At 41.2% G+C, this 12,988-nt stretch overlaps 1 protein-coding gene across 1 annotated transcript in view; it reads right to left on the reverse strand.

Moving 5' to 3' along the window:
• Positions 1-6,091: 6,091 nt before the first annotated feature.
• Positions 6,092-12,988, reverse strand: part of LOC137847695 (chondroitin sulfate proteoglycan 4-like) — a 37,823-nt gene continuing 30,926 nt past the window's right edge. Inside the window, exons 9-10 of the mRNA XM_068666026.1 lie at positions 12,284-12,467; positions 6,092-11,759 (exon numbers count right to left, since the gene is read on the reverse strand). Of these exons, the coding sequence (XP_068522127.1) occupies positions 9,706-11,759; positions 12,284-12,467 (2,238 nt within the window). The 3' untranslated portion in view covers positions 6,092-9,705. The remainder of the gene's footprint in view (positions 11,760-12,283; positions 12,468-12,988) is intronic.

The raw sequence follows: 12,988 nt of genomic DNA on the forward strand, positions 1-12,988 counted from the left end.
CCCTAGTCCTTTTCCTGATTTGCCCTAAATGAACCGTAGAAATATAGAATCATTATGTTTGAAAAAGGCCTTCAAGATCATCTGGTCCAACCATCACCCTACCACCAATATCACCCACTAAAACATGTCTGTAGGCACCACATCCAAACTTTTCTTGAACACCCCAGGAACAGTGACTCCACCACTTCCCTGGGCAACCCATCCCAGTGCCTGACTGCTCATTCTGAGAAGAAATGTCTCCTACTTTCCAACTTAAACCTCCCCTGGTGCAACTTGAAGCCATTCCCTCTTGTCCTATCACAAGTTCTGTGCAAAAAGAGGCTGACCCCCAGCTCCCCACACCTTCCATTCAGGTCACTGTAGAGAGCTATGAGGTCTCCCCTGAGCCTGCTCTTCTCCAGACTAAACAACCCCAGTGCCCTCAGCTGCTCCCTATAGGACTTGTGTTCCAGGCCCTTCACCAGCTTTGTAGCCTTTCTCTGGACATGCTCCAGGGCCTCGGTGTCCTTCTTGTAGTGAGGGGCCCAAAACTGCACAGAGTAAGCAATCACTAGATGTTTCTCTTTTTTACAGTGTATGTGGTAAACACAGAGCAAAATCCCAGCATTCACTCCTGTTTCACCCCCTGTGACAGACCTCTCTGGGCTGGGTTTGGAAGAGAAAATTGACACAGAGAAGTCACTTCCAACCAGCCAAGCTACCAGTCAGCCGTGTAGCTGCATGAGCTCAAACACTGTGATTTCCAAAGGATGTACCAGTCCTGTGTGTCTGCCTGGGATGAACAAGAAACCAGGCCCTTTCCTGTGCCTGGGAAGTCTTCAAGGGCGGGCTGCAGAGGCCTTGCGTCAGGCGTCTCCTTTGCTCTGAGACACGTGCTCGTACGGAAGCCATTAGTCACTTGTGTCACTTGTTCCAGAGTGGTACAAAAGGTTGAGCTCAGAGCAGTTCTTTGTAAATATAAATGCCTCCTGGTAGAAAAACAAACAAGCAAACAAAACAACAACTTCCGTTCCTCTGTGGAAACTGTAAAAATGGAAATAAAATAGCTTCGTGAGATACTTGCTAGATCCACCTTTGGCATTTCTTAAGCATGTGCTGTCAGCATAACCAGTAGCATGACTTCCCCATGTGGTACTCAAGGGATATTTCCAGCTCCTCACTTCCCACAGAAGGGCAGTCCCAGTCTCACCAGACTCTCTGGAGGTCACACAAACAACCAGCTTCATCATTTTTGCTTTCATGTATGGATGGTATCAGTTGCCAAGAAAGAAATGCATCTATATTTCTCATCATCAGGAAGGAGTACAATGAAGGTGGTTATTGCTACTTATTTTAAAAAAACTCCGCTGGGAGACAGAGTTGTAGAAGAGTTGGTCTCTTTTTTTCCCAAATGAATAAAGGTTGGAGAAGTTGCCAACAGCAGCCCTGCCATTCCTTGTCAGCCTTGGGGGGATAGCTACAAAGCCTTTCAGTCATCAGAGTATTAGGAACTTACTGCTACAAAATCTGTGCGCTGGAATTGCTTCTCACGGAACTCTTATGTAAGGAAAAGGAACGTGTATTGTGAGCAGTGAACATTAAACCGTGTGACAGATCCATAGTGGAGACACATAAATGCTCTCCCTCAGCAGCCAGAACTGTTTGAAGGAAATGGCAGTACCCACAACTGACCATGACAGACAGTGCCAGTGAGGTAATGGGCAAAGATGAGTTTGGATATGTAGACCTGTTAGATCCATAGCTCATATCTCTAACACCTCAGAGGTGACGCACAGTTTACAAATAAATTATTACAATTTCTTCTGGCAGAGGATCTGATGTATGTATATGATTATATATTCTTGTTCTGTTTGTGCTAGACCTTCCTCATAATAAAAAAAAAAAGAAAGAATAATAATAATTAAAGTTTTTAAAAAGCACAAAAAGGAAGTTAAAATCTAAAGCAGGAACTGGGTATGTCTAGGTTTCTTAGCAGAGAACTGCCTTCTGGTCACAGCTGTTGGCCTGAGAATTTCCCAGCAAGGTGGAAGTGGGAAATCTGTGAAACCAGAGCGAAGGAGCTCTGCTACACAACAGCCCCTCCGAGCACCTCCTTCCCCTGCAGCTGTGCTCATTGGGGCACAGGAGGGGACCTCTCCCTGATGCCTGAAGCAGTGCAGAGAGGTCTCACAGAGCAAAGACTTTGCCCTTAGTTGCTGCGAGGGACACCCCAAACCCTGTTTTAGAAACTTCAAGGTAGCTTGGGAACCAAAGAAATGGGAATGGGGTATAAAGTATCTTTAAGTGTAACTTGTGGGTTCAGACTAGGGTAGGCCACATCTCCATTCAGTGGTGACCAACAGTAAAACCACTCTGCTAGCTCTTAGGTGGCACACAGAGAAGTACCAGGCTTCTGAGGCCAGATCCCATGCTTGGAGGCAAGAACCACCAAACAGATATCCCAGCATCCCAGGAATTAGCACAAAGGGGAAAGGCTAAATGATCCTAAGTCCTACAACCAGGAGCAAGGCGATTTAGGGTGGGAAAATTGGTAACTTGTCTCACTGATTCTTAAGCTGCAGCATTCCTAGCAGCATATAGGATCTTGGCTGGATAATCCTGTTAGGCCAAGAGATGGTATGAAGTAGGGAGCTGTTTGATTTTTCCTGCTAATTTGTACCACTTCTGCTTACTTCTACACCTGATCTAATTTTAGTCCTAGAGCTGATCTTTAACAGCATTTTGTGCAGCCATGTGTAAATGTGAACAGTCCTCAAGCTACTTTCATTTCTTTCGGGGGCAAGTTCAGCTCCATCTCCATCTGCATTAGTTCAGTGCTCCATGTCAGGACCTTTATCACCATGCTTTCAAATACCTTCCAGCATTTACAACTAACAAGAGTTACCACAGTAATTGTGGTAACAATCAGTCAAAACCTCAGAAAAGTTCACCCTGTTCCTTTCTGCATTTTGACCAAGACACTGGGAACACTGCAGCTCTATTTTTAAGGCAATATTCATGCCAACAGGCTTTAATATCTGTTATACCCTCTCCAACCCTGCTCGGCAAGACTGGGCAACGGTTATTTATATAAGGAAGGATTTTAGTGATGTGATCTGATGAATCCCCACAACTGGACTTCTTGACAGCCAGACACCTTTACAAGTCAACATTCAGTATGTTCATGCCATGGTAGGTTTAATTCAGCTAAATCTCATGTAAGCTGCAAAGAGATGCAGAAAAAAGAATAAAAAATAAAAAATATATATTTTTTTTCCTTGAATGTCAAGCAAACTTGTCATCTTGATTCCAAGTCTTCTCTGGCAGTGAGGTGACTTCCCCAAACCCTGTGGTGTGTCGTAGCTCTCTTCCCACAGGCACAGCTCAGCACACCTGCTCTGCCTTTCAAACAAGCCCACGGCTCTGCTGCTAATCAGAAACAGTGTGACCAGCAGGGCTAGGGAGGTGATCGTCCCCCTGTACTAGGCTCTGGTGAGGCCGCACCTTGAGTACTGTGTTCAGTTTTGGGCCCCTCGCTACAAGAAGGACATCGAGGTGCTTGAGCGGGTCCAGAGAAGGGCGACGAAGCTGGTGAGGGGCCTGGAGAACAAGTCCTACGAGGAGCGGCTGAAGGAGCTGGGCTTGTTCAGCCTGGAGAAGAGGAGGCTCAGGGGCAACCTTATCGCTCTCTACAGATACCTTAAAGGAGGCTGTAGTGAGGTGGGGGTTGGTCTATTCTCCCACGTGCTTGGTGACAGGACGAGGGGGAATGGGCTTAAGTTGTGCCAGGGGAGTTTAAGTTGGATGTTGGGAAGAACTTCTTTACCGAAAGGGTTGTTAGACACTGGAACAGGCTGACCGGGGAAGTGGTGGAGTCACCATCCCTGGAAGTCTTTAAAAGACGTTTAGATGTAGAACTTAGGGATATGGTTTAGTGGGGACTGCTGGTGTTAGGTCAGAGGCTGGACTCGATGATCTTGAGGTCTCTTCCAACCTAGAAATTCTGTGATTCTGTGATTCTGTTGTTTTAAAACTTCCCGTCTACCCCAGCAAATTCACTTCTGTCCTGTCCTCCTAGCTACCTGACTTTAATTAACATCTTCCCCAGCACTCCTAACACTTCCCCAACACTAACAAGGCAGCTTCCCCAGTGGCTTTGCATGTCTGAAACCAACTTCCTATGTGTCTCTGCCTTACTGATTCACCCTCATTTATACATATTTGAGATTAGCCTTGTATAGAAAATACCTGTGATGCTTCTGATTATTTTTAATTTTCTCTAGAATCTCAGCAATATGTTTTTCTGTGTTATACATAAAAGTTGATATGTAAGATAAAGTTTAATCAGTCATCTGCTAATAATTGAACTTATTTATTCTGATCTATTGCCTCTACTCTTTCAGGAAGCTGTGACGCTCAGTCCGTTCCATACCAGTGCTCAGTCAACTCAGTCTTCTTTTCTCCCCAGTGAATTTATGAGATATGACGCCTCTCTGTGAAGCCATGAAAATGTGATGCAGCTAAAACCTCAGTCTGCAAACAACTTCGTGTTTAGGTAGTGGTTACCAGCACGTAAAAAGCATTACCACAAAAATAACCAAGAAGCAAGACTGGAATTGAGGAAATGAGCGTGCAAAGCAAGCATTTCACCATACCGAGTCTCCCTACAAACAGATGTGAAACTATAGATTTCACCAGTTGCAATGAAAGAACATTTTGTTCTGGGACTGCATTTGGGATACACAAGCTCTGGCAGGAATGATTGTTTCGAACAAGTGAAGATAAATTAATAGAGTTTCCATTGAATATGCCAGGACAATTATTTTCAGCCCATTTAAAAATATTCACAGAATGTACTTCTACATAACATCACGAGGGCTGACTTGAAAAAAAAAAATGGTGCAGGCAGAATGTAGGCCTGTAGCTTAGGACACTGAAGTGTATTCACTACTGAATTTGGTCTCTCAGGTCTTAACAGGCCATTGCAGCACACACTGTAGCTGGTGCTTATGGATTTCTACGTTTGCTGACAGTCAAGGAGCTGCAGCATGGTGCAGGGGAAGCTGCTCTCCGGCTGCCACCAAAATTTCTAACATTTCAGAAAAGAAATTCCTCATCTCAAGTTACAGAAACAACCACAAACCATCTGAGTTCTGATTAAATAAAAATGAGAAACAGCTCAAACAAAGCATTTCATGTGGTAAGTGGGTAATAATATCTTAATTTAGTATCCTGAAGTTGGGACGCAGTTTTATTGTAAATTAAGTTTAAAATTGTATCAACCTAAAACACATAATTGTTCAAATTGTCCTTCTTCCTCCAGTTTAACAATCCTTCTCTGGTATAACTGGAGCAGAAGGTTTATTTGAACAATATCAGGCCTTTTCATTGTTGAAGTCAATCAGATCAGCATTTTCTGACCTAAAACATTTGAAGAATGATTTATAATCAGCTCCAGTACTGGGCCAGGACTCTCACAGTGTGAGCTCAGATGCTGAGATCTTCCCCAGAGAGGCAGCCAAGCAAGATGCACACCAGTTTATTTTGTAAGACCAGCTGCTTAAGTTTTCTCAGTATCTGGTTAGACACTTGGACCCACAATTAATATTAAAACAGCTCGGTAATTCAGCACTACTGAAGCAAATGGCTGACAGGTCATGAGAGGTTTCTCTACTGCCTTATGAAAGAGAGACAAGACAGCACTAGTATATTAACATTTAAAAAACTGATATTTTAAGACCTTCTAAACATGTGCATTGAAAGAGAAAAAAAAAAAAAAGGAAAAAAAAAAAACTTTAATCCTGAAATACACCCAACACAGTGCTGCCTGAGCCAGTTCAAACAAATGTGTTAATTTTGATGTTATGTTCATGCCAGTGCTGAACGCAGCCAGGTGGATGCATGATGAGGTTTCTCTCTTTTTCCGGCCATGTGCATTATGTTAGAGGCACAGTGCTGGGCACAGCACAACACAGACCTCAGCACGTGTCTCATTTAAAAAAGAAACATCTGAAAGCTCATTAGAGCACTGTTACTGGCAGTGGGATCCTGTTCTCTTCTTGCACCGCAGTACTCTGTAGGTCTTCAAAGAACACACGAAAACCTACGTGTGTGGATTATGAACAAAACAATTTATTGATTTTATATATATTTTCAAGGCACTTTTTTGCTGCAGTTTAAAACTCCATTTGGTAAGAAAGGGAATCCTTCATAAACCACATCTTCAAGAAATAAAACACACAGCTGCAGGACTAAGGAAACAACCAAAAAATTCAAAGCAGGTCTTGACCATAAACTAGCTATGTTCCTGGAATCACAAAAGGAATCCATAAGTACAAATCATTTGTTTTCCAGCAGACTTTTTTGATCGATAGTTATTTAGGAAACAGAGGATGAGACTAGCTCATTTAGAGTCAACAAGAAAAGACAGGCACCTCAGAAAAACAGCTCACCTCACCTGTATTAAATATCTACGTTTAAAAAAAAAAGATGAACTCTCCTCTGCCAGAGACTATTCTGTATTGTCCACAGGGAGAGCTTACATGAAGGCACTCAATTTTTTTAATACAGACTCAGGATACAATATTAAAGTAAAAAACATACATAATTATCAAATACAATTTTCAATATAACATTTTATATGATAGCCAGTAATCACTGATACAATATACTTCTCCATATAGAGTTCTCATCAGAATGTTCCAACATATGGCAGGTATTATGGCAAAGCTGTATCACAGCAGCACCAACTGAGAGAGCAAACTGATTGCTGGTACACTTCACTGATGAATTAGGCCTTTACATTGTTTTTAATAATTAAAAAAAAAAAAAAAAAAAAATCTCAGTGCTTTTGAAATTGAGCCAATACTCAAAATACTCAAAATCACTTGTCCCATACTGCCTGATTTACTTGAACATCTGTTGACAGGCAAAAGCATTTTTTTGAAATAGAGAACAAGGGTTTAGTCCATTATGTTTACATAAAAAAGAGCCAGCACAAAATCTGCAACCTTTTCAGTATTTTTCATGTACAATTTCTTGCTCTAAGCATATAAATACAGACATTCAGCAGGTCCATTCAGTTCTGGAGTTCTAAATCCATTGCTGTTATTTTGATTCACTTGATACTATGTAGTGATCTCATTTTTTACCATTATCATCATTACCGCAGCCTGATGTTACATCTCCACTGCACAGTGAACACAGCAACTTTGGGCTTCATTGTCTTTACAGTGATACACACTTAGCAACATATTTCACTTTCATATTTATATTCAGCTTTTCAGGGGTCCACAGGACTTTGTCATCAGACTCCAGCAGCATTATTTGGTACAGTGTTGGAAACACATCACTTAGTCTCACGGTAGGTGTTGGAGTACGACACCTCTTTTGCTGTTGACAGGAAGGTCTTGGTGGTAGAGAAGTATTAGACATGCTTGTTTAAGTGTCCAGGAAGTGTTGGATTATAGTTCTGTATTCCTTGTTGGAGTGGAGCCTTGAAGGAGGTACAAAGGGATCGGGTTCCTGCTACCAGCTAAAAGGCTTTGGAGGAAGGGTTTTGCAAATGCTCAGCTGACAGCTGGGATCTGGAGGAAGCTGCTGTTTGCTTGGAGCTAGCAGAAGAGGTCTCAGGAAATGGCAGGAGATGTGCAACTGCACCTCCACAAAGGATGCTGGGGTGTTCTTGCAATAGCTGACAGTACCACCGCTCTGACTGAGAGTTTCTAAAAACAGTCCCAAAGATTTTCTTTGGAAAAGTGGAAAAAGTCTATATATAGAGTTTTGTAACACAGGGCTGCAGCAGTCCATCTGCGACATCTCAACATCCCAGCCTTTTACACTGGCAGTGCTGGGTGAGCTCAAGCCTGCTTACAATGGCACCAAGGAAAAATGGTAATGACAGACAAAATTGTGTATTTGGGTTCAAATGTATTTTAGTCTGAGCATACAAAGGGTTCACATCCTTACTCACTATTGCTGTACTAACCCAACCAGCTGAAGATGTGTCCTGTATATTTCTCATAGACACTGACCTCTCTCCTGGGAGTGGGCTCTGAACAATGCATTGTTTCAAAATGCGCCAACTGAGGCTGCCTGTGGCAGAGGGAACGATTAGAAGGACTGCCCCCACTGCTTGTGTGTTTTGTTCCTGGGACATGGCAGTAAGCAGTGACTTAGTCTGGCCTTCCTCATGGGTGAAAATTTCCTTCAGCTGAAATATATAAATGTCAAAAACATAATCAAGCAGCAACAACAACAAATAAGTACCATGAAATGAATAGCACCAAGGATGTTCAGTCCCATACATTCATTCTACAAAAGCAAGACCGGCAGTACTTGGGCTCAAATGAAAATGTCATTCCAGTGTGAATAATAATAATGCAGCAGTGAGACATCTTGACACTGACCACAGTGTTTTTAGAGGCAAGCTAATTGGAAGCTGTAAAGCAAAGTACAAAAATAGATGAGAAGTTCAGTGGTCAATTTGTCCTCTGAAGTCAACAAGAATTTTGCAGTTTTCAGTGGAAGAAAGAACGGACCTTAACAGGAGGCTGCATATCACTACTGAGGTTGGATTTCCGTAAATATAAAAATATCCCCTTTACAGAGAAATTATTGCACATTTTATTAGCAGAGCTGAATTAGAGTAGGTAGTACTTGTCACGGGGTATAAGGCACATTTGATCTGCATTCTAGGAGATGAAGGGTAAATTGTGAAACTTCAGAAGGGAGTATGTTTTTAGTCACAGCATTGTTTCTGTCTCTAGTTCCTCAACACATGCTAGTGTGCAGCAAAGGACTTGATGCTTCTGTCATCTAGCTGAACTCACAAACTCCAGAGAGAGTTATCCTTGCTTCACTGAAGGCAGAATTTAGCCCTTATTCAGGAATATAAAATTTGATATGTACTTCCAGATATAACCTAAAGCTAAAGGTAATGCAGCAGACAGGCTGTCAGATACATTGTTTTTGCCATGTGGATTAGAGGTCATGGATGCATTTTACTAGTCTGCAGACATCAAAGACTAGATTTCAGCAATAAATAAGGAAAACAAAACAAAATAAACAAGAAAAAAGCAACTAACAAAAAAACCACCTCATAATGTTTTACCAGAACACTTATCCACTGCCACTGGTGTAAATTATTGCTGAGATGAATTCTAGATTTCAAGTTCGTTGACGCAGATGAACACTTGGCGAAATAACACAGCTTTGTTTCTTTAGTACTGGCCTTTGAACAGCCTTCAGGTCAAACCAACATTAAAGAGATTAGCACCTTGACAATTACTCGTAAAAACAGTTGAAAGTTCTTACAACAGAAATGACAGTTCAGGAAAGTACACAAAATCTTTATAGCAAACTTAGTTCTTCAAAATAATTATTATGTTAAAATACACATAATCCACAACAGAAGGTTCTACTTTATCCCTGTCATGGGAAATAAGAAATATTGTATACACAGGATGCACTCAAAATCTACAGTGACAAATTATGCACTGACTTAGGTAGGAATCTTGCTGAAGTATGAACTGTAAATCTTACTTTATGGCCACTGTAACCAGTAAGATTTTTATTATTATTTTGCAGGTATTTGGGTTTTACCTAATAAACAGTGCATCATTTGACTTATAATAAATAAGCATAATAAAGAACAAATTATATGTCAATAGTGTATACTCTCTTTTCCATGCTACCTCAATTAGCATGACCAAAAGTGGCCATGAACTACACCCAGTACTGATTGCGCTTCAAAGTTGGGTTTGTTTTTCGACAATACTGGATCATTTCAGGATCAAGGTTTAACCAGCTATTTTGCAAAGGCTGTCCTACAGTTGGAGACACCACCATAGGAAGTAGCTGTTCATGTCTTACTGCCATCGGTGTCGAGGCAGTACTTTGCTCAGCTCCCTTCAGGAGAGGGGTCACCGTAACAGTAGGCACAGTCAAGCTTCGTTCCAGACAATGACCTGGACTACTGAGGATTACATCCATCTGATTTTTGACAGGTGGTTTTGCCTTCTCTTTCTTCTGACACATTAGCAAAATGCACACAGAAATAACAGCAATGATAAGCAGCATAGACACCACGACCAGGGGGATAATGATGTACCAAGGGTTGCTGCTTTCACCTGCTTGCTCTCTGGGACTCTTGGCATCAGCCCGATCTGTGGTCTCAATCCCTGCAGATCCCCTCGTTCCCACTGCTAGGTTTAGCAATGGGCCTTCCTCATGTAGATTTCCCCAGCGATTCTGACCTGGGAACATGCTTGGGACGGTCTTCTGTGGTGCTACTGTGGGTTCTTCATTACGGGAGGAAACTGGTGCATCGTCCTTTGAGGTACTATGGATTTTTAAAGCGGTCGTGCTGGTTATGACAGGCACTTCAGCTGTAAAACCCTGCACAAGCAGAGGACTATATGGCACTATGGAATACTCAAAATGTCCAACAGCAGGCTGAACATCATCTGCCCTGAGCATAAATGTGAATGAGTCATTTAACAGATCAACGCCTGTCATATTTGCATCTATGTCAAGAAGCACAACACCTCTATCAATGTCAGCTTGGGTGAATGTCTGAATATCTTCAAACTCTGCATCATTCACAAACCTTTTTTTTACAATCCTTCCATGAGTTGGGGGCACTAGCACTTCAAATCTAGGATTACTGTTTGTTAAATTAGCGAGCTCAGAAGCATCCAGATCACTGCTTCTGAATTTATACACAGCTTTATTTGAAATCTGCATGTCAGATACGACTTGCACTAAGGGCTTCATTGTGATGTTCAGTACTTGTCCTGTCAGATTACTTTCTGCAGTGAATATCATAAACTCTAGTACTTCTTTGAACACAGTGAGATTTGTCAGGTGGTAAGACAGTCTTCCTGAGTACAAATCTGCTTGCTCAAATTTACTAACCTTCTCGTTTCCAATCATCAGGTGCCCATTCTTTAGAGGCTGAGTTATTTCATACATGATATTAGTGCTTCTTCCATTTGAGACAGCTGAAAGCTGCACATTAGTAATAGTGACAGATGTCTGGCCCTGTGGAAGTGCAACATTGGTAAGGTTGACCAGGACAAGAGCGATTGGTATTACTTCAAGACTGAAAAGTTTGTATAAAGGACGATGTTTACCATCAGTCACGCTGAAATAAAACACGCCAGAGGAAGAACTTCCATCCTGTACAAACCAAACCCTACCATTGTCGATATCAGCTTGTGTGAAATCCTGTATAGAGACACTGAGATTGCTCTTCATTGCTAAATAACCATTATTGGGGTTGCTAACTATGGTGTATTTAAGCTCAGCTGGGTTGTTATCTAGGTCTTCAACTTTCAGATTCTCTGACCCCAGCACTGACACATCTCCCTGCAGGACTCTCAAGTGCAGCCTTTTAGTCTTCAGTTCTGGAGCTTGATCATTCACTGGAACAACAGTAATATTAAATATCTCCTCCAAAACTTCACTATGGGGCTTTGTTGCAGACTTGGTCTTTAGGTTTAACCAAACAGCAAAAGTGAAATTGTCACTAAGCGATTCAGAATTATCGTGCATGTACACAATTCCAAATTTGTCCAGGATGTATTGGGAGAAATTAGGATTTTCTTTTGTAACATTCCTTTCTCCAACAATAATCACACCATGTAGGGGTAAAGATACAACTTGATACCAGACTTCATACATGGAGCGCTGTACCTCAGGTAGCTTTATCAACAGATTTGAGGCATCTAAATTTGTTTTGTTGATTAACACTCTACCTCCTTCCTGGACTATGGTACCTAGTAGAAACAAAAAGAGAGTCTTAGAAACTGACTGTTTCATAGCTGCAACGTTTCAGAAATTAGGTAATGTGTTTTAAAAATTTATGATGCTCAAAAAAGAGACTACGGAATCATATATTTCTCTTTCATGGTATCCTCGATTCCCAAATGTCATGGCTAGAAATATATTATCACTGTTCTTAAAATAGACTTGCATATAAGATATTACATATTCTATTGATCATAGAGCATGATTAAAGAAATATCAGTATCTCAAAGCTCCAGATGACTCTTTCATTATCTCTATTGTTACAGCAAAATGGAGGATACCGACTACAGCAGTAGGAAGAATCTAACATAGGTGGTTAATTGCATTTTTAAAGACGCAGTGATGCAACTACTATCTACACTATACTCTGTGATGAAAGTATTCCAGTCATTTGCTACCAAAGAAAAATTATCTTTCGTTTTTTCTCATTTGTTCATTGGAATGCTGACAGATCTTAAACAATCAGAAGGTCCAACCAGCACACCATCTTTACCTGTATTTGCTAGAAGACGACTGTTCTGACCATGCCTGGTAATTTCATACGAAATGACAATATGGAACACCTGGAGGTCCAGAGCTGACGGTGGAGAGGAGACAGTAAACGTAAAGAAATCTTCTGCACTCCAGGCAGCTGACTCTGCATCTAAGTGCTCATACATGATCACACCTTCATTCACCTGTTTTGGGGAAAAGATAGCAATAGGTATATGAGGAGATTAATTTTAAATACAGGAGCGTAAGGAGAGAAAAAAATCATAAGACATAAATCATAAGAAAAAAATCATTGTTCAAGAAAGGGTTTTGTAGCTTAGCTCACACACAACGGCTGTGTATGTAGCTTATATTATGAAGTTATTTTATCCTGCATTTCTCCCTTTGAACATACTCAGTGTTGCCAGACAAGTCTAGTTGAAAAACAGATTTATGCTAGATATAACCACGCATCTGTTCAGACCCAAAACCAAAAGCTAGTATTATCATACAGGATAATCACCAGCTGAAACTACACCAGAAGTTTAAGATCAATACCTTCATACACTGACACTTCAGTAGGATTCCTAAGAGTCACAAGACTAGAACACTTGCTATTTCTCATTCACTATTTCAGCTTTGCTTGATAATTCATTCTCTGACCTCAAGAAAAGACAAGCTACCCATTAAACCCTTTGCAACTTCCCAGGCAGCTACTGTAGGCTTG

The sequence above is a fragment of the Anas acuta genome, chromosome Z, assembly GCF_963932015.1.
Source record: "Anas acuta chromosome Z, bAnaAcu1.1, whole genome shotgun sequence".
Taxonomy (NCBI): domain Eukaryota; kingdom Metazoa; phylum Chordata; class Aves; order Anseriformes; family Anatidae; genus Anas; species Anas acuta.